Below are 26,469 nucleotides of genomic sequence, written 5' to 3'. Positions count from 1 at the left end.
ATAACGGGCATTTATGGGCAGCCCAGATTAACGGGTGCTTGCCGGGACAATGTAAATTACCCGGGACAGGCTCCGAATTTGCCGGGACTGTCCCTGCAAAAACGGGACAGTTGGCAAGTATGCATTCTAGCCCTTGCTGGTAATATGCACCGACGGGTTTGTTCCCAACTGCCCTCCAAAAGGGGGTCATTCTGGGTGACAATTAGCAACAATTAGGAAATATGCCCTGTGAAAAAACACATGCAACCTGTTATCACTGTAGTGTATGTGAAGAGAGACAGGCTGTAAAGGGGCTATAACGTGCGTGTGATGGGTAGTCTGCGGCATATCTTAAGGCAGGTTCTGAGAAGGACCAACCAATAATTTGGGGTGGTAGTTAGGAACACCCCCCTAGAAAGTGGGTGGGCTAAATGTGGACCGTGGGCGTGGTTACAGTGTCCTGGGATCCGAGACTGCAATGTTAGTCAGTACATAATATGAGGACACTTCTAAACAATCTATCCAATTTGTATCCAACCAGACAGGCCCTTGAACTACATACGTTGATAGTGGATCGAAAGTAGATTGTATAATCAAACTGTATATTGTATGGTCATCTTAAGCAATGCTTCTGATTGGTTTATTTGTGCACAAGTGTGGACATTGTGCACAAGTTCTTAGTCAGGTCCACTTCTCTAAATGGCAGATCATTGAAGAATGGGGTGATGGTAGCTTTAGTACATCCCTGCTTTACAGAAAATTTCTGTTGATCCTGCCAAAAATCCAGAGAGCTAATAAATTCCTATAGCGGACTGACAACATTGCCTCTGCTGCTTTGAAATCCCAAGCAGTGTTATCAGCGCTCGTGAGTTCATCTCTGCTGGACTACACAACACGTTGTGATGTAGATATGGGCTGGGGGATGAGTTCTGTAGTCCACCAAAGGAGAACTGGGCAGGGCTGACACCACTGCTTGAGATTTCCAGTGCACCAGAGGCAGTAATGTCAGCTCACTATTTCCAGCGGCTCATTTTCTATATGTTACTTAACAGAAGGAAAAAAACACAGGAAATGTGCATACATTGCAGATACAGTATATACTGTATATATATATATATTTTTTTTTCAGTCTGCCTTTATTTTGCCTTCCCTGGTTTCTCCCTCCCTGTCCTGCTATTACATTTTTAAGTAAATCCTTTCTCCCTCCAAACTTCCCATCCTAGAGCAGTCCCCTGCCACCACCCAAATTCCCCCTTTCAACAAAAATTCCCCCCACCCTCATCTCCTCCCAGTGCTCCCCCCTCCCCCACCTCACATGATACCACAGTGCCCAGGGCAGACACCTCTTCTGCCCACCCCTTGTCCCGGCTCTACTGGCAAATATAGTGGCTTTCTGATCCAGCTGGTGGTTCCTATAGCACCCAAAAGTCTAGAGCTTTCTCCAGGAAAGTGTACCATGGGAATATGGAGTACTACAATTCCTCCCAATGACAACAACAATGGGGCCCAATGACTCCAATGATGGAGCACGTTTCCTCCCAATGACACCAATGACAGGGCACATTTCCTTCCACTGAAACTAAAGATGGGCCATTGTTTTCTCCCACTGACATCAGGACCTTTTCTAAGCCCAATAACCCCAGTTAAACTGGCACTTTTTTTGAAATTTTGGAGACCCCCCTTTTTTTTTTTTTTTTTTTTTTTTAAGTCCGCGGTGGTGCAAAACGTAGAATGAAAAAAACCCTAAAGTGAACAAAAAATGTTCATGTTAAACACACACTAAAAAGGGTGCACTTAAGGGTGTGATTTAGTCCACCCCCCGAAGGAGTAGGAACTCTACCCTGACCCCTGGGGTGTAAGGCTCCTAATGGGGACATGGGTTTACATGATCTGCCTAGCCAGAAGGCCTGGTAGACCCCGTTCTTCTAGGCCAGCTGAAGCTGACCCCGAATACTAGGTCAGGGGAGCTCTCCCGAAGAGAGACCCCCCAGAGGCAGGGGAGGAAGGAACCTGAGGGCCACACATCCTTCCCCTAGACGTCAGGGTAAGCCCAAGGACTCACACCCTTCATCCAGCGAGAAAACACACAAAAGTGAGAGGTGACAAACGTGGAAGAAAATAATAAAGTGGCCATGCATGTTGGTGCACTGCCCGGGCCCTGAGGCCTGGTAACAAAAACTGCCCCGAACTTTAGCCAAAAGGCCCAGTCCATGCAGGCGCAGTGCAAACGGAAAGCACATTTCATGAGTGTGACCATGTGATCTGTTCACACCATGGAGAACCACACCCAAGTCTTACTAAGAGCACTAATGCGACCACTCCCAGGGGGCACAAACACCTTCTGCCTTCCCAGCCCATGGCCAGATAAGGTAGATCACTCAAACCAGGAGGTAATGGGCTCTTCTAGCTTTCCCGGGGGAACTACTCCCTTGCCCCAACTGCCAGTGGGCGCCCCGGTTTCTGTTCCTGCCTGTACTAACCTTCCAAGCCCCCATCACTCCAGCAGGTTTGCATAGCCACCACCCAACCTTGGTCAGGTCAGATGATAGCACAGCGCCCCCACTGGATCACTGATAAGATCAGATACTACTTTTGATCTTCGCCATAAGGCTGAGAAGTTTGGAGACCCCTGACTATTAATCACCCGCTGGGCCAAGGATTCAAACCCATAGCCTCTCACTTGCTAGCCTTTTATTCTAACAGCTACGCCACCGAGGCAGCTAAGTTTGGAGACCCCTGGGCTAGATAATGGTGGAGGTCCTTCAGCCAGGAATTGAGGTGGGCCTTATCTGACTTGATGCACATTGTAAGAAGCTCATAGTGTGCAGTGAAATCAATTCCAGTCCAGGAGAGGAGCCGGTACAACTGTGCAAGACTGGAAGGGAGGCCGGAGGTCAGATATAATAAAGAACATATTTTTGGAAGGAGGACCTACATTTGTATCCAAAATAATACTAGGCAGCTTCCAGTCAAGATCTTTATATTACTTCTTATAAGATTGTCAGTGTAGGTTCGATGTTCTCCTGTTTGGCGTTATTATACAATGATTTCCTCCAGGAGTTAGAAAGAATTGTGCTGACAGTGAGCGATCCCCGTAGTCAGCACTTCATTAGATACAGGAAACAGGAAGTTACTTTTTTTTTCCCTTTTTAAAAATATTTACTCATTTTGTTGCTAAGTAAACTTATAGAATGTATACTGTATATAAAGAGAAGGAGCTGTTGTATCTACACGATATTGTCAAAAGTATTGGGACGCCTGCCTTTACATGAACTTTAATGGCATCCCAGTCTTAGTCCATAGGGTTCAATATTGAGTTGGTCCACCCTTTGCAGCTATAACAGCTTCAACTCTTCTGGGAAGGCTGTCCACAAGGTTTAGGAGTGTCTATGGGAATGTTTCACCATTCTTCCAGAAGAACATTTGTGAGGTCAGGCACTGATGTTGGATGAGAAGGCCTGGCTCGCAGTCTGCGGTGTTCTACCGGCTTGAGGTCAGGACTCTGTGCAGACCAGCCATGTTCCTCCACCCCAAACTCGCTCATCCATGTCTTTATGGACCTTGCTTTCTGCACGGGTCCAAATCATTTGGTGGAGGGGGGGGGGGGATTATGGTGTGGGATTGTTTTTCAGGGGTTGGGTTTGGCCCCTTAGTTCCAGTGAAGGGGATTCCTAAGGCGCCAGCATACCAAGACATTATGGACTATGTTATGCTCTTCATGTTTTGTGGGAACAGTTTAGGGATGTCCCCTTCCTGTTCCAACATGATTGCGCACCAGTGCACAAAGCAAGGTCCATAAAGACATGGATGAGCGAGTTTGGGGTGGAGGAACTTGACTGACCTGCACAGAGTCCTGACCTCAACCCGATAGAACACCTTTGGGATGAATTAGAGCGCAGACTGCGTGCCAGGCCTTCTCGTCCAACATCAGTGTCTGACCTCACAAATGCGCTTCTGGAAGAATGGTCAAACATTCCCATAGACACTCCTAAACCTTGTTGACAGCCTTCCCAGAAGAGTTGAAGCTGTTATAGCTGCAAAGGGTGGGCCAACTCAATATTGAATCCTACGGACTAAGACTGGGATGCTATTATAGGTCATGTGTGTGTAAAGGCAGGCGTCCCAATACTTTTGACAGTATTTGATTTCACTGCATGGCCTTGGAAAGCTCATGGATTAGTTCAGGGGTCTCTGAACTACGGCCCCAGGGCCACATCCAGCCAACTACAAGGTTTTATCCTGCGAGGTGTGTCCTCAGTGTGTACAGATTGGAGATTCAGTTCAGCAGGGGCTGTCTATGGTCTCCACTTCTCCCCGCCCCCGCAGTCCCCAACGCAACTTCCTGGTGACATCTTAACAACCAATGACGTGCATGGCCCAGAATTCACAGGAGAACAGAACTTCCTCTGCCCAGACCTGCTTCACCTCCCAGCTCCCACCCTGCTGCCATGCTGTAAGTCTTACAGTGATAACAGGGACTCAGGTGGGGACCCTGATGTAAAGAGGGACTCTGATGGGAACCTTGACGAAAGTGAAGACTCTGATAGGGACACTGATGAAAGGGGGACTCTGATGGGGACCCTGATGTAAGTGAGGACTCTGGTGGGGACCCTGATGTAAGCGAGGACCCTGATGTAAGTGAGGACTTTCATTGGGACCCTGATGTAAGTAAGGTCTCTGATGGGAACCCTAATGTAAGTGAGGACTCTGATGGGGGACCCTGATGTAAGGAGGGACCCTGATGGGGACTTTGATGTGAGGTGGGACTATGATTGGGACCCTGATGTATGGTGGGACTATGATGGGGACACTGATGTAAGTGAGGACTCTGATGGGGACCCTGCTGCAAGGGGTGACTCTGATGGAGACCTTGATGTGGGGAGGGGAGAACCTGCTGGAAAACCTTGATGGAAGAGGGGGGAATCTGATGGGCACTCTTAATTTAAGAGGGGACTCTGATGGGGGCTCTGATGTAAGGGGGGACTCTGATGGATACCTTGATGTGGGGGGGGGGACTCTGCTCGGGACCCTTGATGTGAGAGGGGGTCTCGGATGGGCACTCTTCATGTAAGAGGGGACTCTGATGTAGGTAGGACTTTGAGGGGGACCCTAATGTAAGAAAATAAAAAACGGTATGGTAACATGGTAAATAATATAATAAAATACTATTATTAATAAAAAGATAATATAAAATAGTACTATAATTTGATAAAATTAATACAATTACAAAAAAAGGAAGAATATTAAGTAGTAGTAATAATAATAATTATAAAAAATAAAATGATAAAATAAAATAGTATGATAAATATTTTGATGAAATAATTATTATCATGTATAATATTAATAATAATTATTATTATATTTTTTTATTGATTTTGTTATTATTATTTTTTAATTAATGATAATATAATGATAATATAAAATAGTATGATAGATATTATGAATAAATAAAATGATCATGTATTTTTATTATAATAATAATAATACTATTAATAATTATTATTATTTTATTATTTTTATTAATAATAATAATATAATGATAATATTAAATAGTATGTTCATTTGATAAATAATATGATAAAATAGTAAGATGGTTTAAAAAAATAATCAAATAATAATGATATAATTATGATTCTTTTTCTTCTTCATTTACTTCCTAAAAATAATAATAATTATTATTATTATTATTAGTAATAATAATAATAACAATAGTTTAATAATCTAAAATAGTATGATAATTTGATAAACAAATATAAAAAAATAAATAAATATAAATAAGTAATATAAATATTATTATTATTATGATTATTGATAATTAGGAATATAATGATGATTTAAAATAGTATAATAACATGATAAATACATAAATAATATCAAATAATAATGATATTAAAAAGATTATTATTATTATAATAATAGAAAGGAGAATATAAAAAAATGTAAATAGTATGATAATATAATAAATAACATAAATAAAAATAAACAAATAAAATAAAATATTAATATTAGTATATATATATATATATATATATATATATATATATATATATATATATATATATATATATATATATATATATATATATATAATAAAAATAATAATAATATTAATATAAATCATTTAAGTATTAATATAAATAATAATAATGAGAATAATGTAAATAATAATATAAATAATAAAAAAAAGTACTACTAGAGACCTATTAAGTTATATAACAGAAACTGATCTGTTGAGTAGATAACATTTTCTATTTTTTATGTCAATATTTATTATGATTGTTGATAATTAAGAATATAATGATAATCAAAATAGTAAAATAATATGATAAATAAATATAAATAAATCAATAATATCAAATATTAATGGTATTAGTATGATAAGTAATATCATAATAATAATAATAATAATTATTATTATTATTATTATTAATAATAATAATCATTATTTATTATTATTTAGAATAACATGATATACAATATAATAAATACTGTGATAAAATAATATGCTAAAAAGGAGATATTTTGTCTATATTGTCTATATTTATTATGATTCTTGATAATTAAGAATTTAATGATAATCTAAAATAGTATAATAATATGATAAATAAATAATATGAAATATGAATGGTATTAGTATGATTAGTAATATAATAATAATAGTAATAATAATAATAATCATAATAATAATAATTATTATTATTATTATGATTATTATTATTATTATTATTATTAATAATATTCATTATTTATTATTATTTAGAATAACATGATATACAATATGATAAATACTGTGATAAAATAATATGCTCATAGGGAGATATTTTGTGTTAAAAGAACAGGTTAAAAGAACAGGTTAAGGATTGTTAAAATACCGCTGAAGAAGTCCCCGCCCATTGGGGGACGACACGCGTCCGGGGGGAAGGAGGAGCTTACAGGCGTTGCCCACTGCCGTCTGGAGATCCGGTGAGGTACCTACGGGACCCGTCGGCATGATTGTTTGATGCGATTTCACCTTTTTATACAAGGGAGTTGCTGATTGAAGCCTATCTGTGAGCAGAACATAGTCCGCTTTGGGAACTTTGTGGTGTTGCTTCTGTTCAGTGTGAGGTCTCTTGGAGGTGAAGTACAAGAAGGAGTACATCCCATCCACCAAGGGGAGATCGCTATAAGAGTTTTTGAGTCATATGCTTATATCCAATAAGCCTAAGGTGAGAGGCCATTTCACTCGGTGGTGGATTCTAACACTTAGAGCACCTGTTGATCCTGCCAGAAAGTGTGTTCACTTCTCATCACGGGCTTTGTGCATGGACTCTGATTTTCTCCCTAATGATTTAAGTTGATATTAGTTTTTTTAGCGCTGCCTATTGTACCACACATTGTTAAAAGGACCGTCTGTAATCCTCAGGATCCGTATAAAACCCATTGTACCCCTAAAACCATGAAAAGACCCCCTTATTTTTGCTTTCCTCACTGACTCCATTGTAGTTAGTGGAAATGGCGGCATTTAATCTCTGAAATTGCTGAAATTTCATGGAAATGAGAACTCTCAATTGTTTCTACTGAGATCCATCACCCAGGATTGTCACTCCCCCGCCCCGCCTGTTTATATAAAACATATAAAATATAAAGACAGATCTCTACAGATCTATCCATACTCTATGAGACGGCAGACAAAAATTGGATGATTTTTTTAGGTTAGAACATATTTATAGCATTGCTCATGTCGCCCTGGCACTATCACTGATCCTTCGGCCCCTGCCTTCTACTCGTGATGCTCTCACACTGCAGTGACACAAGAAAAAGAAATTCTATTTTTATCTTCATCATCAGCTTTCCTGTTGTTGCCACCCAGATGCTGCTGCACCGAAGAAAAAAAAAAGGACAGCTAGTGTTTGCATATTTATTTGTGAATTTATTATGCTTATAAAGACGTATACAGGGGGTGGAGAAAAACAGAACGGAATAACGACGTGGTGATTAAAGCCGGACAGCAGGCAGATAAATAAATCACCAACCTAAACAGGTATGTTTTACTTTAAAAAGAATCCTTCCATGAAATGAATGTACCTAACTTTATAGTCAGGTATTAGCCTCTTGCAATCCCTGTACAACAGAGCTCAGACTGGGACTGGGTACAGCAGGGAGTCAATCAGTTGTGCTCCAGTGTGCAGGTACTACAGTAGCAAGGGGCATGCTGATAGAAGGAGAGAGCAGATTGAAAGAGAGAGATGAGCTATATTAATCTGCCGCTTCTCGTTTCACTGTCCAATCACAGGCTGGGAGAGGGACAAGACCTGAACTGCGTCAAAGAAAAAAAAAGGTCTCCAGGCTGACTGTGCTGTGTGGCAGAGCGGTGTAACTATCAGGAATGGATGGGCAATAATACAAATCCCTTGGCATGTAAAACAGTCTATATATATATATACAGTATATATATATATATATATATATATATATATATATATACAGTATATATATATATATATATATATATATATATATATACACACACACATATATATATTGATCTGTTTATTTAGGCTCCAACGCTATACCCTTCTTCCCGAAGCTCAGGGTTGTGGACAGTCTTTGAGGGTCCCTTAGCAGCCTCATGTATGTGGAAAGTGTGAGACTGGCTGTGCTAGACTGGTTACATGGAGGAAGCTTGCTCATTATATCAGCATAAAATCATTAGTAATCTAGTCTGAATTTTCAATTTTTTTTCAATTTATTTTTTAATTTTTGTATCCATTCCCAATGCATTTTTTTTTGTTAAAACAAATCATTTATATATATTTTTAAAAAAATGTTATCTAATCAAAAGATCAGTTTCTGTTGTATAACTTATAGGTCTCTAGTATTACTATTATTATTATTTATATTATTATTTACATTATTCTTTATATTAACATTTATATTATTTTTCTTATTATTATTTACATTAATATTTATATTATTGTTAATATTGTTATTTTATTTAATATTTATATCGTTTTCATTATTATTATTATTTATATTAATCTTTATATTCTTATTGGTTATAAGTGAAAAAAATGTTTTAAGTGATTTCTAATTATGATGAGCTTTGTTATGATTTTTATATCTATATATATATATATATATATTTTTTTTTTTTAAAAATGTTATCTAATCAAAAGATCAGTTTCTGTTATATAACCTATAGGTCTCTAGTATTACTATTATTATTTTTTATATTATTATTGACATTGTTCTTTATATTAACATTTATATTATTTTTTCTTATTATTATTTACATTAATATTTTTATTATTGTTAATATTGTTATTTGTATTAATATTATTGTCATTATTATTATTTATATTAATCTTTATATTCTTATTGGTTATAAGTGAAAAAAATGTTTTTAGTGATTTATGATGAGCTTTGTTATGATTTTTATATATTTATATAAATATATATATATATTTTTAAAAATGTTATCTAATCAAAAGATCAGTTTCTGTTATATAACTTATAGGTCTCTAGTATTACTTTCTTATTATTATTTATATTATTCTTGTTGTTTACATTATTATTTATATTATTATTAATATTGTTATTTTATTTAATATTTATATAGTTGTCATTATTATTATTATTTATATTAATTTTTATATTCTTATTGGTTATAAGTGAAAAAAATTATTTAAGTGATTTCTAATTATGATGAGCTTTGTTATGATTTTTATCTATATATATATATATATATATATATATATATATATATATATATAATTTTTTTTTTTTTTTTTTAAATGTTATCTAATCAAAAGATCAGTTTCTGTTATATAACTTATGGGTCTCTAGTATTACTTTTTTTATTATTATTTATATTATTATTATTATTTACATTATTCTTTATATTAACATTTATATTATTCTTATTTACATTAATATTTATATTATTATTAATATTGTTATTTTATTTAATATTTATATAGTTGTCATTATTATTTATATTCTTTTTGGTTATAAGTGAAAAAAATGTTTTAAGTGATTTCTAATTATGATGAGCTTTGTTATGATTTTTATATCTATATATGTATATATTCGTTGAAAAACCATAGTCTGAAAAGAACCCACATATGTTTTCAATCATCATTATGTCTGTTTTACAGCCCTGAAGAAGGAGGGAATCTTTCAGTCCCTAATACGCTTTGCCTGTTTCGTTTTTTTTTTTTCATTTTTAGTTAACACCAAAATTAAAAATCTTTGGACTCCTATACCCTTTGTTTGGCGCTCTCATTAGATTTTGTGCTTGTGGGTCTTCAACTCTGGGTCCCCTTATTAAGGGACACCTTACTGGAGCGCCATTGCACCTTCTCTTCGACCTTCTGATATATCAAATCCAGTGTCATGTTTGTACTCTTTTAGATTTTTATTTCTGTGTCCCCTCTTTGTGTATCCTGGTGACCATGGGCCGAGCTTGCTCCAGGGGACCCAAGCTGCCTCCCTGTCATGTTAGGTTTTACGGTTTTACACTGTGTTCCTGGGAAAAAGCTCTTGCCGCTTCACCCTTTTTAGGTAAATCAATAAATTCAGAGGGCCCCGGGCACCTGTTGCAATGAGAACAGTCTTAGAGGGAATTTCCCATGCTTTGGAGAAATTTCCTCCCTTGCTTTGGAGAGATTTCTTCTCTTGCTTTGGAGAGATTTCTTCTTTTGCTTTGAAGAGATTTCCCCCCTTGCTTTGGATACATTTCTTCCCTTGATTTGGAGAGATGTCCTGACTTGCTTTGGAAAGATTTCCTCCCTTGCTTTGGAGAGATTTCTTCTCTTGCTTTGAAGAGATTTCCTCCCTTGCTTTGGAGAGATTTCTTTCCTTGCTTTGGAGAGATTTTTTTCCTTGCTTTGGAGAGATTTCTTCCCTTCCTTTGGAGAGATGTCCCCACTTGCTTTGGAGAGATTTCTTCCCTTGCTTTGGAAAGATTTCTTCCTCTGCTTTGGAGAAATTTCTTCCCTTGCTCTGGAGAAATTGCTTTCCTTGCTTTAGAGAGATGCCCTCACTTGCTTTAAAGAGATTTTTTTCCCTTGCTTTGGAGAGATTTCTTCCCTTGCTTTGGAGAGATTTCTTTCCTTGCTTTGGAGAGATTTCCTCCCTTCCTTTCGAGAGATGTCCTCGCTTTCTTTGGAAAGATTTCCTCCCTTGCTTTGGAGAGATTTCTTCTCTTGCTTTGAAGAGATTTCCTCCCTTGCTTTGGAGAGATTTCTTTCCTTGCTTTGGAGAGATTTGTTTCCTTGCTTTGGAGAGATTTCTTCCCTTGCTTTGGAAAGATTTCTTCCTCTGCTTTGGAGAAATTTCTTCCCTTGCTCTGGAGAAATTGCTTTCCTTGCTTTAGAGAGATGCCCTCACTTGCTTTGAAGAGATTTCTTCCCTTGCTTTGGAGAGATTTCTTCCCTTGCTTTGGAGAGATTTCTTCCCTTCCTTTGGAGAGATTTCTTCCCTTCCTTTGGAGAGATGTCCCCACTTGCTTTGGAGAGATTTCTTCCCTTGCTTTGGAGAGATTTCTTCCCTTCCTTTGGAGAGATGTCCCCACTTGCTTTGGAGAGATTTCTTCCCTTCCTTTGGAGAGATGACCCTACTTGCTTTGGAGAGATTTCTTCCCTTGCTTTGGAGAGATTTCTTCCCTTCCTTTGGAGAGATGACCCTACTTGCTTTGGAGAGATTTCTTCCCTTGCTTTGGAGAGATTTCTTCCCTTCCTTTGGAGAGATGACCCTACTTGCTTTGGAGAGATTTCTTCCCTTGCTTTGGAGAGATTTCTTCCCTTCCTTTGGAGAGATGACCCTACTTGCTTTGGAGAGATTTCTTCCCTTGCTTTGGAGAGATTTCTTCCCTTCCTTTGGAGAGATGACCCTACTTGCTTTGGAGAGATTTCTTTCCTTGCTTTGGAGAGATTTCCTCCCTTCCTTTCTAGAGATGTCCTCACTTTCTTTGGAAAGATTTCCTCCCTTGCTTTTGGAGAGATTTCTTCTCTTGCTCTGGAGAGATTTCTTCCCTTGCTTTGGAGAGATTTCTTCCCTTGCTTTGTAGAGATTTCTTCCCTTGCCTTGGAGAGATTTCTTCCCTTGCTTTGGAGAGATTTCTTCCCTTGCTTTGGAGAGATTTCTTCCCTTGCTTTGGAGAGATTTCCTTCCTTGCTTTGGAGAGATGTCCCCGCTTGCTTTGGAGAGATTTCTTCCCTTGCTTTGGAAAGATTTCTTCCTCTGCTTTGGAGAAATTTCTTCCCTTGCTCTGGAGAAATTGCTTTCCTTGCTTTAGAGAGATGCCCTCACTTGCTTTGAAGAGATTTCTTCCCTTGCTTTGTAGAGATTTCTTCCCTTCCTTTGGAGAGATGTCCCCACTTGCTTTGGAGAGATTTCTTCCCTTGCTTTGGAGAGATTTCTTCCCTTCCTTTGGAGAGATGTCCCCACTTGCTTTGGAGAGATTTCTTCCCTTCCTTTGGAGAGATGACCCTACTTGCTTTGGAGAGATTTCTTCCCTTGCTTTGGAGAGATTTCTTCCCTTCCTTTGGAGAGATGACCCCACTTGCTTTGGAGAGATTTCTTCCCTTGCTTTGGAGAGATTTCTTTCCTTGCTTTGGAGAGATTTCCTCCCTTCCTTTCTAGAGATGTCCTCACTTTCTTTGGAAAGATTTCCTCCCTTGCTTTTGGAGAGATTTCTTCTCTTGCTCTGGAGAGATTTCCTCTTATTCCATATTGTGTTCCTGGGACACGGGCAGCAAAAAGAAAAAACCTGACAGGGTCTTCCAAAAATAAAATGAGCTTAACATGCTGTACGCTGTAATATGTTTCAATGTATTCATAAATGAACCACAAAGACAACACATGGAAGACATAAGCATGGGACTAAAATTTGTACCTCTCTTTCTCTTTACAGCTGACTGTTTTGCAGAAGAATTTGAAGATCGCTATTTAGATACTAAAGTCACAGGGCAGACCTTCCGTTACTCGGCTTTGTCACAATCTGCAACACTTCCTCCTGAAACTCCCACAAAAAGTAACCTCAGGCGGCTTGAATTTGTATACCTGGTGAGTACCCAGAATTCTTCCAAAAGACCTACCATCCATATATGGAAAGTCCCCCATACAAGCCCTCAATTTAGCCACTATGTGGTAGGGCTTTTTTAGTCCTTGGTCTATTTTTGATCAGGTTTGAGGCATAGATGCCCCCAATATGTATATGGAACCTCCAGTTCCCAGTGTCTGTGCGTTTTGGGAAGATATGGACTTGAATCCAAACAAGACCACTCCAAGGGTCCCCCAGGCATACACTTTCCAAACAGCAGTGTTTCCCTAAAAACCAGGGCCCATAGTCTATAGGCAAGAGGCCACCCTGCAGTCCCCTCCAAAAGTCCCTGTCCTGGCTGACTCTGCCACAGACACCCTCCACAATTTTGTGGAAAGCCTTTCCAGAAGAATGCTGGCTGTATATAGATGTACAACAAGCTCACTTAGGTGTGATGGTCAGGTGCCTACAAATGTTTGGCCATATAGTGTATTTGTGATATACACTCTTTTGCTATTCATAAAACATCCTTTAATTATACTGGAAAAGCTACAACTCACTAATATACACTTTATTTTAATTGCTTCTCAGGAAGCTTAAAGAGACCCTGTCACTTTACCCATTCATGGTTCGTGGTTGTTCAGTACAGGTTTTATCCCTTACGAAAGCAGGAGTATTCATATTGGTATCACTCAGGATTGCTCAGGAAAGAAAAGTGGGACCTGTAGTTCCAAATTAACATTTGTATTATTACCCTTATTCCTAACTGTTTTCTTTGTTGACAGCCAAGCAACAGAAGGGTGAGTGAAGATGAAAGTACGACCGTAGGTGTGAGACCAAGAGAAACATGTCTGAGCTTACCTACAACTCCAGATAAGCAAGTAGCCTGGGTTAAAGCATTCCCTTTTCCTATACCGGAAGAGAGACGATGGCACCAATCGAATTCCATACAAACCAACGTTGTGCCCATAAATGTATCTGGTATGTAAAAAAAAAAAAAAAACTGTGCAAATATTTCATTCTATAAGTTCTGTTTAAAGTGATTAATAAAAAAAGACAAATAGACTGTTACTACAAAGTATGTTAATCAATTGTGGTGGATTATAAACAAGGCAAGTGGGCCATCTAAGGGGAACCAGATCATTCAAAATGTATCGTTTAGTTAAGATCTTCTCAAGAAAACAGGAATAGGGACTAAAATTAGGGGTGACCCCTGTCTTGTGCCATGATGTAAAATAAGGGGAGAGCGCTTTGTTAATCTTGGTGGACGTCGATGGGCAAGAATATAGTTTGTGGATCTATTTGCGGACCAAGACCAATACATTGGAGGGTGCCCTTCAAGAAATTCCAGTTGACCCAGTTGAAGGCCTTTCTCCATTGTTGTCAAAGATCAGCAGGGTTGGTATGTCCCTTGACTGGACCAGGTGGATCAGGTTCAATACCCTTGTGGTATTGTCCTTGGCTTCACGAGTGGGCAAAAAGCCCACTTGGTCGCCATGGACCACATGTGGGAGATGGATCAACAACCGATTCGCCAAGATTTTCATAAAAATGTTGAAGTCTACATTTTGCAAGGAAAGCAAGTTGCAACAGTGTAATGTGCCCTTCCCTTCTTTGTGGATCAGAGTACTATGGGCCTGCATAGCATCCGGAGTCTCACCCTTCAGGAGTGAGTTGTAAGCCCAAACAAAGTGTGGTGCAAGAAGCTTCGAAAACTTGTTGTAGTAGAATAGAGAAACCCATCAGGGCCTGGGGCCTGTCCCGATTCCATCACTTTCAAATCGGTGATCGTCTCCTCTTCCATAATTGGGGAATCCAGGTCTTCCTGGATGAGGCTGAGTCATACCAGATTGGTCAAGAAAGACTACAATTTCTGTCCTATGATCTGCAGGGGAGTGGCCGTCCGCCCTGGAATTTAACCACTTAAGGACCGGAGGATTTGGCTGCTCAATGACCAGGCCCTATTTTGCGATTCGGCACTGCATTACTTTAATGGACAATTGTGCGGTCGTGCGACGCTTTACCCAAACAAAATTGATGTCCTTTTTTTCCCCACAAATAGAGTTTTCATTTGGTGGTATTTGATCACTTGTGCGATTTTTATTTTTTGCGCTATAAACAAAAAAATAGCGTCATTTTTTAAAAAATTATAATATTTTTCACAGTCTTTTATATGAAATTCTCAAAAAAAAATGTAAAATTTGTTTTCTGCTACATATTTTTGGTAAAAAAAATCACAATAAGCGTATTTTGATTGGTTTGCGCAAAAGTTATTACGTTTACTAACTACGGGGAAAGATTTATGTAATTTTTATTGTTTGTTTTTCTTTACTAGTAATGGCAGCAATCTGCGTTTTTTTTTTTTTTTTGAGGGACTGCGACATTGTGGCGGACAGATCGGACCCCTAACTGACATTTTTGACACTTTTGGGGGTACCAGTGACATTACTACAGTAATCAGTGCTAAAAATATGCACTGTTACTGTAAAAATTACACTAAAAGGGAAGGGGTTAACATTACTGGTGATCAGTGGGTTAAATGTGTCCCTAGGGGCGTGATTCTAACTGTCAGGGGGCGTGGCTTGTGAAGTTTTCACAGAGACATGCGATCCTATATAGCAGGATCACATAGCCTCTGTGATTACTTCAAGGATAATGACAGACGGCTGTGTTTACATCAGCCGCCTGTCCTTCTCTCTCTGCTGCGGGAGATCGCGAGTGGCCAGCGGCCATCGGAGCTGCCGGTCACATGTACTGGCTCCCCAGCTAACGAGCGGGGGCAGGAGCGTGACGCCAGCAGCGCGCGCTCGCCCTCTACAGTCTCCTGAGCGAGCGATGTAACATAACTTCACTTTGCCCAGGAGCTGCTGCCTGCCGCAGTAAAACTGTGCCGGGCGGTCGTTATGTGGTTAAAATGTACAGTTTACTGTGAAAGTTTTACAAAGAAAGAAAAAAGGTTTGGTGAGAAGGATTAGACATGTGTAAAAGAAAAAAATGTGTTTAGTTCCGATTCGGATAGATTCGTTATGTTACTAATTTTTTATAGTTGAATTTGTTTAGTTTCGTTTCAGTTATTCATTTTCTAACGAATTCCAAATTTCGGAACGATTCGAATTCGGATCGGTCGAAAAATGATCAAGCGACCTGAATTCTGTGTGAAGAATAGCTGGTTGTTAAGGAGCGGGACAGAAAGCCAACCGCCACGTCCCTAACAACTGATGACTCATCAGCTGTCAGAGGCTTTCCCTGTTACAGCTGAAATGTAAAAGAAAACAATGGTGGCAGTGAAAAATTCAGAAAAAAAACAGTTTGGGGGTCCCCCCCTATCCATACTAGGCAGCCCCGCACCCCCACAACCACCGGGCCAGGGTTGTGGGGAAGAGGCCCTTGTCCCCATCAACATGAGGATAAGGTGCTTTGGGTGGAGCCCCACCTGCCCCAAAGCACCCCCACCCCTGCCATGTTGGGGGCATGTGGCCTGGTATAGTTCAGGGGAAGGGGGTGCTCGCTCGTCCCCTCCCCCTTTCCTGGCCTGCCGGGCTGCATGGTCGGATAAGGGTCTGGTATAGATTTTGGGGGGCCCCACACAAATTTTCCCCACTGACAGCTGAAATGTAAACAAAAGAATGCTGGCAAAAACCCCCATGCCTAAATGTAAAAAATGTAAAAATGGCGTGGGGTCCCCCCAAAATCCACACCAGACCCTTATCCGAGCATGCAGTCCGGCAGGCCAGAAAAGGGGGGGGGGTGAGCGAGCACCACCCCCTTGAACCATACCAGGCCACATGACCTCAATGGAGACCCCAACACTGTTTTTTTTTCTGAATTTTTCATTGCCAGCATTCTTTTGTTTACATTTCAGCTGTTACTGGGAAAAGCCACTGACAGCTAAGGAGCCATTGGTTGTTAAGGACGTGGCGGCCGGTTTCCCAGCCCCTTCCTTAAAAACTAACTAAATTTTACACAGAATTTGAATTGGATAATCATTTTTTTCGACCGATCTGAATTCGAAATTGTTCTGAAAATTTGCACATCGCTAGAAAACAAATAAATGAAACGAAACGTAATGAATTTCAACAAAATTAGTTACTTTCATCCCTCGGAGATTCAGATACATCCGAAACTCAGAATAATCAAAAATTTGCCTGAATTTGGATTCTGACCAAAACGAATAGCAAATGTGTAGGAGGGATGTCAAGGAAAATGTTGGAGTAATATATTTATTATTTTGGTGTTAGAGAGGGAAAATATGAATGAGCAACCACAAGGTTGTTGTAGGTGATACAGGATCTGTGATAACGATAAGGCCAAATACTTGTAGACACCTGACCTGACCGTCACACCTATATGAGCTTGATGGACATTCCATTCCGAAACCATGGATGTTAATATGGAGTTGCTCTTCCATGGTGGTGTCCACTCCAGCAAGACACAAGACCAGAGCAGCGACCAAGCTAGCATCCCACAGCATGGAGAATGGCTTGTCCCTGATCATCACACCTATATGAGCTTGATGGGCATTCTATTCCGAAACCATGGATAATAATATAGAGTTGCTCTTCCATGGTGGTGTCCACTCCAGAAAGACACAAGACCAGAGTAATGACCAAGCTAGCATCCCACAGCATGGAGAATGGCTTGTACCTGATCATCACACCTATATGAGCTTGATGGACATTCCATTCCGAAACCATGGATATTAATATAGAGTTGCTCTTCCATGGTGGTGTCCACTCTAGCAAGACACACGACCAGAACAGCAACCAAGCTAGCATCCCACAGCATGGAGAATGGCTTGTACCTGATCATCACACCTATATGAGCTTGATGGGCATTCTATTCCAAAACCATGGATAATAATATAGAGTTGCTCTTCCATGGTGGTGTCCACTCCAGAAAGACCCAAAACCAGAATAGCGACTAAGCTAGCATCTAACAGCATGGAGAAGGGCTTGTAGGGAGACCTAAGCTGCCTCTTTCTCAGTCCTTCTCTCAAATACATTAAGCATAATCTGATCATCACACCTATATGGGCTTGATCGGCATTCTATTCCGAAACCATGGATAATAATATAGAGTTGCTCTTCCATTTTGGTGTCCACTCCAGAAAGACACAAGACCAGAGCAGCAACCAAGCTAGCATCCCACAGCATGGAGAATGGCTTGTACCTGATCATCACACCTATATGAGCTTGATGGACATTCCATTCCGAAACCATGGATATTAATATAGAGTTGCTCTTCCATGGTGGTGTCCACTCTAGCAAGACACAAGGCCAGAGCAGCAAACAAGCTAGCATCCCACAGCATGGAGAATGGCTTGTACCTGATCATCACACCTATATGAGCTTGATGGACATTCCATTCCTAAACAATGGATATTAATATAGAATTGCTCTTCCATGGTGGTGTCCACTCCAGCAAGACACAAGACCAGAGCAGCAACCAAGCTAGCATCCCACAGCATGGAGAATGGCCTGTACCTGATCATCCCACCTATATGAGCTTGATGGACATTCTATTCTGAAACCATGGGTATTAATATAGAGTTGCTCTTCCATGGTGGTGTCCACTCTAGCAAGACACAAGATGAGAGCAGCGACCAAGCTAGCATCCCACAGCATGGAGAATGGCTCGTACCTGATCATCACACCTATATGACTTGATGGACATTCCATTCCGAAACCATGGATATTAATATAGAGTTGCTCTTCCATGGTGGTGTCCACTCTAGCAAGACACAAGAGGAGAGCAGCGACAAAGCTAGCATCCCACAGCATGGAGAATGGCTCGTACCTGATCATCACACCTATATGAGCTTGATGGGCATTCTATTCCGAAACCATGGATAATAATATAGAGTTGCTCTTCCATGGTGGTGTCCACTCTAGCAAGACACAAGACCAGAGCAGCAACCAAGCTAGCATCCCACAGCATGGAGAATGGCTTGTACCTATATGACTTGATGGACATTCCATTCCGAAACCATGGATATTAATATAGAGTTGCTCTTCCATGGTGGTGTCCACTCTAGCAAGACACAAGAGGAGAGCAGCGACAAAGCTAGCATCCCACAGCATGGAGAATGGCTCGTACCTGATCATCACACCTATATGAGCTTGATGGGCATTCTATTCCGAAACCATGGATAATAATATAGAGTTGCTCTTCCATGGTGGTGTCCACTCTAGCAAGACACAAGACCAGAGCAGCAACCAAGCTAGCATCCCACAGCATGGAGAATGGCTTGTACCTATATGAGCTTGATGGACATTCCATTCCGAAACCATGGATAATAATATAGAGTTGCTCTTCCATGGTGGTGTCCACTCTAGCAAGATACAAGACCAGAGCAGCAACCAAGCTAGCATCCCACAGCATGGAGAATGGCTTGTCCCTCATTATCACACCTATATGAGCTTGGTGGACATTCTATTCCGAAACCATGGATAATAATATAGAGTTGTTCTTCCATGGTGGCGTCCACTCTAGCAAGACACAAGACCAGAGCAGCAACCAAGCTAGCATCCCACAGCATGGAGAATGGCTTGTACCTGATCATCACATCTATATGAGCTTGATGTACATTCCATTCCGAAACCATGGATAATAATATAGAGTTGCTTTTCCATGGTGGTGTCCACTCTAGCAAGATACAAGACCAGAGCAGCAATCAAGCTAGCATCCCACAGCATGGAGAATGGCTTGTACCTGATCATTACACCTATATGAGCTTGGTGGACATTCCATTCCGAAACCATGGATAATAATATAGAGTTGTTCTTCCATGGTGGTGTCCACTCCAGAAAGACACAAGACCAGAATAACGACTAAGCTAGCATCCAACAGCATGGAGAATGGCTTGTAGGGAGACCTAAGCTGCCTCAACCTCAGTCCTTCTCTCGAATACATTAAGCATAACCAGACTGGCTGGTCTGAGCAACATCCAAGAGATTGATTTCCTGTTTTTATTATTCCTCATTCTCTACATAAATTTCAGCTTTATTTTTTTAGCTCCAAACTAACCCAAAACAGGATAGCCAAGAGACTTACAGTTAGACCTGACATAACCTGTGAATTCCTTTATCTCTCCCCTCGCTCTGTCTAAAGAAAACAAAAAAATAGTTGTTATTGGTGAACTTCCTGACACACGATCCAGACAAAATGGAAAGACTTTCCTGTCTCTGAAATAGAATCAGCAAAAGCAATTGTTTACAAGAGTCCTCAAACTTTCACTCATGCGGGGAAATGCGTCTGTCCATTGCAGGGATTATATGGTTAGATTTGTCCTTAATAATATCAATGTAGACGCCACATCTTATTTTCCAAAATACTGGACTGGAAGGATAGAAATAGAATAGAGATTTTTTAGGCACCACACCATTTATATTTAAATAATATGTATAAAAAAAAAAAATTAAATAAATTAATATTACATTTTTATTCGCAATTCCATAAAAATAAATACATAAAATTTATAGAAAAAGGAGGGGTAACCACACTTTTTTTTTAATGAATGTTATGTAACCATTTTAATGAATTTGTAAATTAAAAAAAATATGTTTCTTTTACTTATTTTTTAAATTTAAATGCAAATGGTGTGACACCTAAAAATTAAACCTTAAAGATTTAATAAATGTAGATGCACAACACTCAAACTGAAAGGTTTTACAGCCAGTTTCTTTTTTGTTTATCTGGACTTTGCAAAGGCCTTTGACACCGTTCCCCACAAACGCTTACTGTACAAACTAAGGAAGGTAGGTATGGACCATAAGGTGAGTACCTGGATAGAGAACTGGCTCCAGGGGAGAGTCCAGAGGGTGGTGATTAATGGGGAGTACTCTGAGTGGGCGGGTGTGGAAAGTGGGGTCCCCCAGGGTTCTGTCCTGGGACCAATCCTGTTTAATTTATTCATAAATGATCTAGAGGAGGGGATATCTAGTACAATCTCAGTATTTGCAGATGATACTAAATTAGGCATGCCAATATCTTCTATACAGGATGTGGAAATCTTGCAAGCAGACCTGAACAAAATAACGGGGTGGGCAACTACATGGCAGATGAGGTTTAATGTAGAAAAATGTAAAGTAATGCACTTGGGGGCCAGAAACCAGAAAGCAAGCTACTCACTAGGGGGGGAACCTCTGGGTGAGTCTAGGATGGAAAGGGACCTGGGGGTACTGGTAGACAACAGGCTTGGAAGTGGCATGCAATGCCAAGCCGCTGCAAGCAAAGCCAACAGAATACTGGGTTGTATAAAAAAGGGGATTCACTCCAGAAATAAAGAGATTATTCTTCCACTCTACAAAACTCTGGTCCGGCCACATCTGGAGTATGCTGTCCAGTTCTGGGCACCGGTCCTCAGGAAGGATGTGCTGGAACTGGAGAAAGTCCAGAGAAGGGCAACAAAAATAATTAGGGGAATGGAGGACATCAGCTATGAGGAAAGACTACAAGCACTGAACTTATTCTCTCTGGAGAAGAGACGATTGAGGGGGGATATGATATCAATGTACAAATACTGTACTGGCGACCCTAGCATAAGGAACAAACTATTCAGAGTAAGGGAATACAATAAGACACGTGGCCACTCACTAAAACTTGAGGAAAGGCGGTTTAACCTTAAAGTGCGTAAGGGGTTCTTCACTGTAAGAGTAGTAAGGATGTGGAATTCTCTTCCGCAAGCAGTCGTATCAGCGGGGAGCCTTGATAGTTTCAAAAAACTATTGGATGGACACCTTAAAGACCACAACATACAGGGGTACACAATGTACGGTTAGCAAACACACACACACATCATAGGTTGAACTGGATGGACTTGTGTCTTTTTTCAGCCTCACTAACTATGTAACTATGTAACTATGTAACATTTTTATTTAATTTTTTTGAAAAAATAAACTCACACATAAAAGAGAAAAAAACAAGAAAATACAATTCTAGTACAGCCTGCATTTCTATAATATTCCAATAAACTCCATGTGTCATCAATACTGTACTAACCTAATTAAAAAAAAAAAATGTATAAATTAAAGTAAATAAAGATAAAGATCAGCCAAATTCATTGTGATATCAGTCGCCATAGCATCTCTTTATTTTACAGCAGCTGTACAATATGTACTGTACATTATAACTCCTGCAAGGGACAAATACCAGGAATTTTTTAGGTGTCACACCATTTTTGATACCAGTTTCCATAAGTAGAAAAATAACACTTGTAGCAATTGTAACACTACTTTGTGGATGTCTTGGGGGCTATTGTGCATATGTTTTTATTATTCTACTTTTTTTTTTTTTTTTTTTAACAGAAACTATTATTCTACTTTTTAAATGTTGAATAATAAATTTATTATGTTTCATAAAAATGTGTAGTCTCCCATACTAAGCCTATAAAGTCCGTAATTTTACGGTGGCCGGTATCTGACCAGTGTCAAACCGTACCTCTTTTTTTGCATATAAAAATAATTCATTTTTATTTACAATTCCATAAAAATAAATTATTCTAAAATGTATAAAAAAAAGAGAGGACAGCAGTAATTTTGTTTAATTATTTTTATTGAATTGTAAATCAAAAAATATATTTTTTTTCTACTTGTTGATTACATTTTTATGGCAAGTGGTGTACATTATATTTTATAACCCCTGCAACAGATAGATACCAGACTTAACTGATAAATTAGGAATTTTTTATTACTATTATTATTATTATTATTTTTATACTGTGCATTTGTTTAAAAAATGATACTGTTACTGTTTTTTTTTACATATTGAGAATTGTATTATGTGTATTTTGTGAAAGGTTCACCCTAATGCCCCTGGGCTGATCTTATGAGCATCTTTGTTTCCCACAGGGGCCCACCAGATATTCAAGCCCAGTTAAATTATTATTATACAGGATTTATATAGTGCCAACAATTTGCACAGCGCTTTACAATATAAAGGGAGACAAGTACAGTCACATTACAAAAAAAAATCAGCTTCTATCAGCTAAATGGTTTATCAAAACAAAAGTTGTGCAAAGCCCTACAGTTGTTTTTCCTTTAGAAAGCAGCCACAGCCTAAGCAGAAAAGCCTGTCCCCTGCCAGCATGCTGCAGAGAAGGACACTTCCCCTTTGTGTGGAAGCAGTGGTCTCTCTGCACTTCAGATATCTGCAGAGAGCAGGCATTTCAGATCTCTGCAGAAAGACCATATTATATGGTTCCATATATAGAGAAAGGTCCTTCTATGAGGCATGCTGGCAGGGGACAGGCTTTACTAATTGCAGAGTCATAGGCCTGCTTCAGCAGAGATCATATCAGACTTCTTCAGAGAGATCACTGCTTCCATATATAGAGAAAGGTCCTTCTCTCAGGCATGCTGGCAGGGGACAGGCTTTTCTAATTGCAGGGTCAAAGGCCTGCTTCAGCAGAGATCATATTGGACTTTTTCAGAGAGACCTCTGGTTCCATATATAGAGAAAGGTCCTTCTCTGAGACATGCTGGCAGGGGACAGGCTTTTCTAATTGCAGAGTCATAGGCCTGCTTCAGCAGAGGGCATATTGGACTTCTTCAGAGAGACCTCTGCTTCCATATATGGAGAAAGGTCCTTCTCTACTGTATGTTGGCAGGAGACAGGCTTTTCTAATTGCAGTCATAGGTCTGTTTCAGCAGAGATCATATCGGACTTCTTCAGAGAAACCTCTGCTTCCATATATGGAGAAAGGTCCTTCTCTACTGGATGCTGACAGAGGACAGGCTTTTCTAATTGCAGAGTCAAAGGCCTGCTTCAGCAGAGATCATATTGGACTTCTTCAGAGAGACCTCTGGTTCCATATATAGAGAAAGGTCCTTCTCTGAGGCATGCTGGCAGAGGACAGGCTTTACTAATTGCAGAGTCATAGGTCTGCTTCAGGAGAGATCATATTGAACTTCTTCAGAGAGACCTCTGCTTCCATATATAGAGAAAGGTCCTTCTCTACTGGATGCTGGCAGAGGACAGGCTTTTCTAATTGCAGAGTCATAGGCCTGCTTCAGCAGAGGGCATATTGGACTTCATCAGAGAGATCACTGCTTTCATACAGAGAGCAAGGGTCCTTCTCTGAGGCACGCTGGCAGGGGACAGGCTTTTCTAATTGCAGTCATAGGTCTGTTTCAGCAGAGATCATATCGGACTTCTTCAGAGAAACCTCTGCTTCCATATATAGAGAAAGGTCCTTCTCTAAGGCATGCTGGCAGGCGACAGGCTTTTCTAATTGCAGAGTCATAGGCCTGCTTCAGCAGAGGGAATATCGGACCTCTTCAGAGAGATCACTGCTTTTATACAGTGCAAGGGTCCTTCTCTGAATCATGCTGGCAGTGGAGAGGCGTTTCTACTCATTTGGTGGCTCCTTTCTAAAGAAAATCAACTTTAAAACTTTGAACAATTTTGTTTTGATGGTTTTGCAATATTTTTAGCTGATTTTAACTAAAAGTTCAGTTAAGTTTTAGGCAGGGACTTCACCCTATTTTTTTTTTTTTTTTTTGTTGCTGTGGGTTGCTAATGTTTTTTTTTTTTCTTTTATCTTGTTAACTTCTCCTTTTTTTACGATCTTATTATCCTTTTTTTGTATCTGCAGGAGAACTGTTTGACAAACACGCCAGCTCTCACCACTCCTTGTTCAACACAGAGACAGCCGTGAACCCGAAAACCACGCTGAGACGTAGAAGGACCATCATTGGGTTCTCTCACCACCAGACACCGGATCAAGGAGAGATCAAGAGATCGGCAGCTTCTGAGTTAACGCCCAAGAAGTCCACGCCAGGTTTCCTTTTTTAAATGCTGTTATTTATTATATTGATAACATTAACAAAGAGTTAGACCTTGGATTTGAGGCCAGAATTTAAGCCTTGTCTTGGCCTTAACATTTTTTTGATTGGCCTGTTTTTGTAGTTTTTTTTTATTTTTTATTGTAGTGTGTACTTCAGACATGGCCCAATGTTTTGGATTTTGCTGGGTGGCAAGAAAAAGTATGTGAACCTCTTGGAGTTTACTGGTTTTCTGCTGTAATTTGCCATACAATGTGATCTGACCAGAGGCGTAACTAGGACCTTCAGGGCCCTGGTGCAAGAAACCATGAAGGGCCCCCCCAGACCCCTGGCAATGGGGCATTATTCCTTCCACTGACACTACCTATAGGGCACTATTTCTTCCACTGACGGAATGACACGTTTCGCCCAAAATAAGGGCTTCTTCAGGATCCACTTTTAAGTCATTTTAGTATTTACAGATGGTAAATAATACAAACAATATATCAGTTACAGAAATAAATACATACAAAAAAAAAACATATCTTCTGGTAACATATTCAAAGGAGGAAAAACAAATCAATATCATTTTTAATTTGAAACAAAATGCAACTACAAACTGGAGGAAAGGAAAGAGAAAAAAAAGGAGGGGGGAGGGAAGGGGAAGGAGAGGGAAGGGAACTGGATAAGAGGTACTAGAAATGTGTGAAGGACCATACAGGATCAACATATTGGGGGGGGGGGGCAAAATGGCAAAGAGATTGGAGGGGTCAGCACAATGGTGATTAATCTTACCTCGAACAAACGCTAAAAAACATCATATGTTATACGTTATATATTATATGCATACACATTTGGAAATCTAAGGTATGCTAGGATCAAAAACAAAGTAAAATATTCGGTCTGTAGTGTGTGAATGAGAGATATAGAGGTGGAATCGCCATCAGAACCAAGCCATCTAGTAAAGATAATAATAATAATAAAGTAGCATATCAGAATATGTGATAGATCATAAAAACACCCAGACTATCATAAGTGAGAATGGCCAAACATACCAAATAAACAAATTACAAAAGTGAAGAAGTATATTGGACCTTCTACCCAATCCTTGGAAGAGCCCAGATATAAAGTGAAGAGTGTGTTTGGATCATCAACAACAGTCAGGTCAAATAGGGATTTCACTTTGTTGACATGTGCTTGCCTCTACTATACTTCACATTGTTCCTCTCATTGCACTGGTTTGCGCACAATGTTATGTGCACTTTGTAAAACTTTTCAAAAACCCAATAAAATCTTTGAACAACAAAGCCATGTGATCATGGTAATCAATGGCTTTGTTGTTAAATAAAGCCATCTCAACCCTAAGGCCCGGTTCACAGCAGTGTGACATGAGAGTTGTGCGACTGTCAATCCAACTTTGCCCTGCAACATCGACATGACTTCCATGCGTGTTAAATTAATTGGATCCAAATTTAATCTGACTTTGAGAGAAAAAAATGGCGTCACAACCCCCCGAGGATTTTGAGGGGAAACCCCACGCCAAAATGTAAAAAAAAAACAGCGTGGAGTTTCCCCTGGCTCCGTGACGATACAAGGGGGCGGGTTCTCTAGGTGACGTCACCTGATGGCCACTCCTCATAGGTATATAAGAACTGTAAGACACCGGAACTGACAGAATAGCGGAGGCTGTGGAGCATTTTT

The 26,469-nt window shown here is 39.6% G+C and overlaps 1 protein-coding gene across 3 annotated transcripts in view; it reads left to right on the top strand.

Moving 5' to 3' along the window:
• The window catches only part of NHSL2 (NHS like 2), a 182,413-nt gene that overhangs the window by 144,996 nt on the left and 10,948 nt on the right, over positions 1 to 26,469 (top strand). For all 3 annotated transcript variants that reach the window (XM_082263041.1, XM_082263042.1, XM_082263043.1), the window contains exons 3-5: positions 12,878 to 13,029; positions 13,792 to 13,987; positions 24,600 to 24,785. In XM_082263041.1, coding sequence (XP_082119167.1) covers positions 12,878 to 13,029; positions 13,792 to 13,987; positions 24,600 to 24,785 — 534 coding nt within the window. The remainder of the gene's footprint in view (positions 1 to 12,877; positions 13,030 to 13,791; positions 13,988 to 24,599; positions 24,786 to 26,469) is intronic.

Source organism: Pelophylax lessonae (genome assembly GCF_965119305.1).
Source record: "Pelophylax lessonae genome assembly, chromosome: 7".
Classification (NCBI taxonomy): Eukaryota; Metazoa; Chordata; class Amphibia; order Anura; family Ranidae; genus Pelophylax; species Pelophylax lessonae.
Note: the sequence above shows the minus strand (reverse complement) of the source record. Positions and strands in the feature narration are given on the sequence as shown.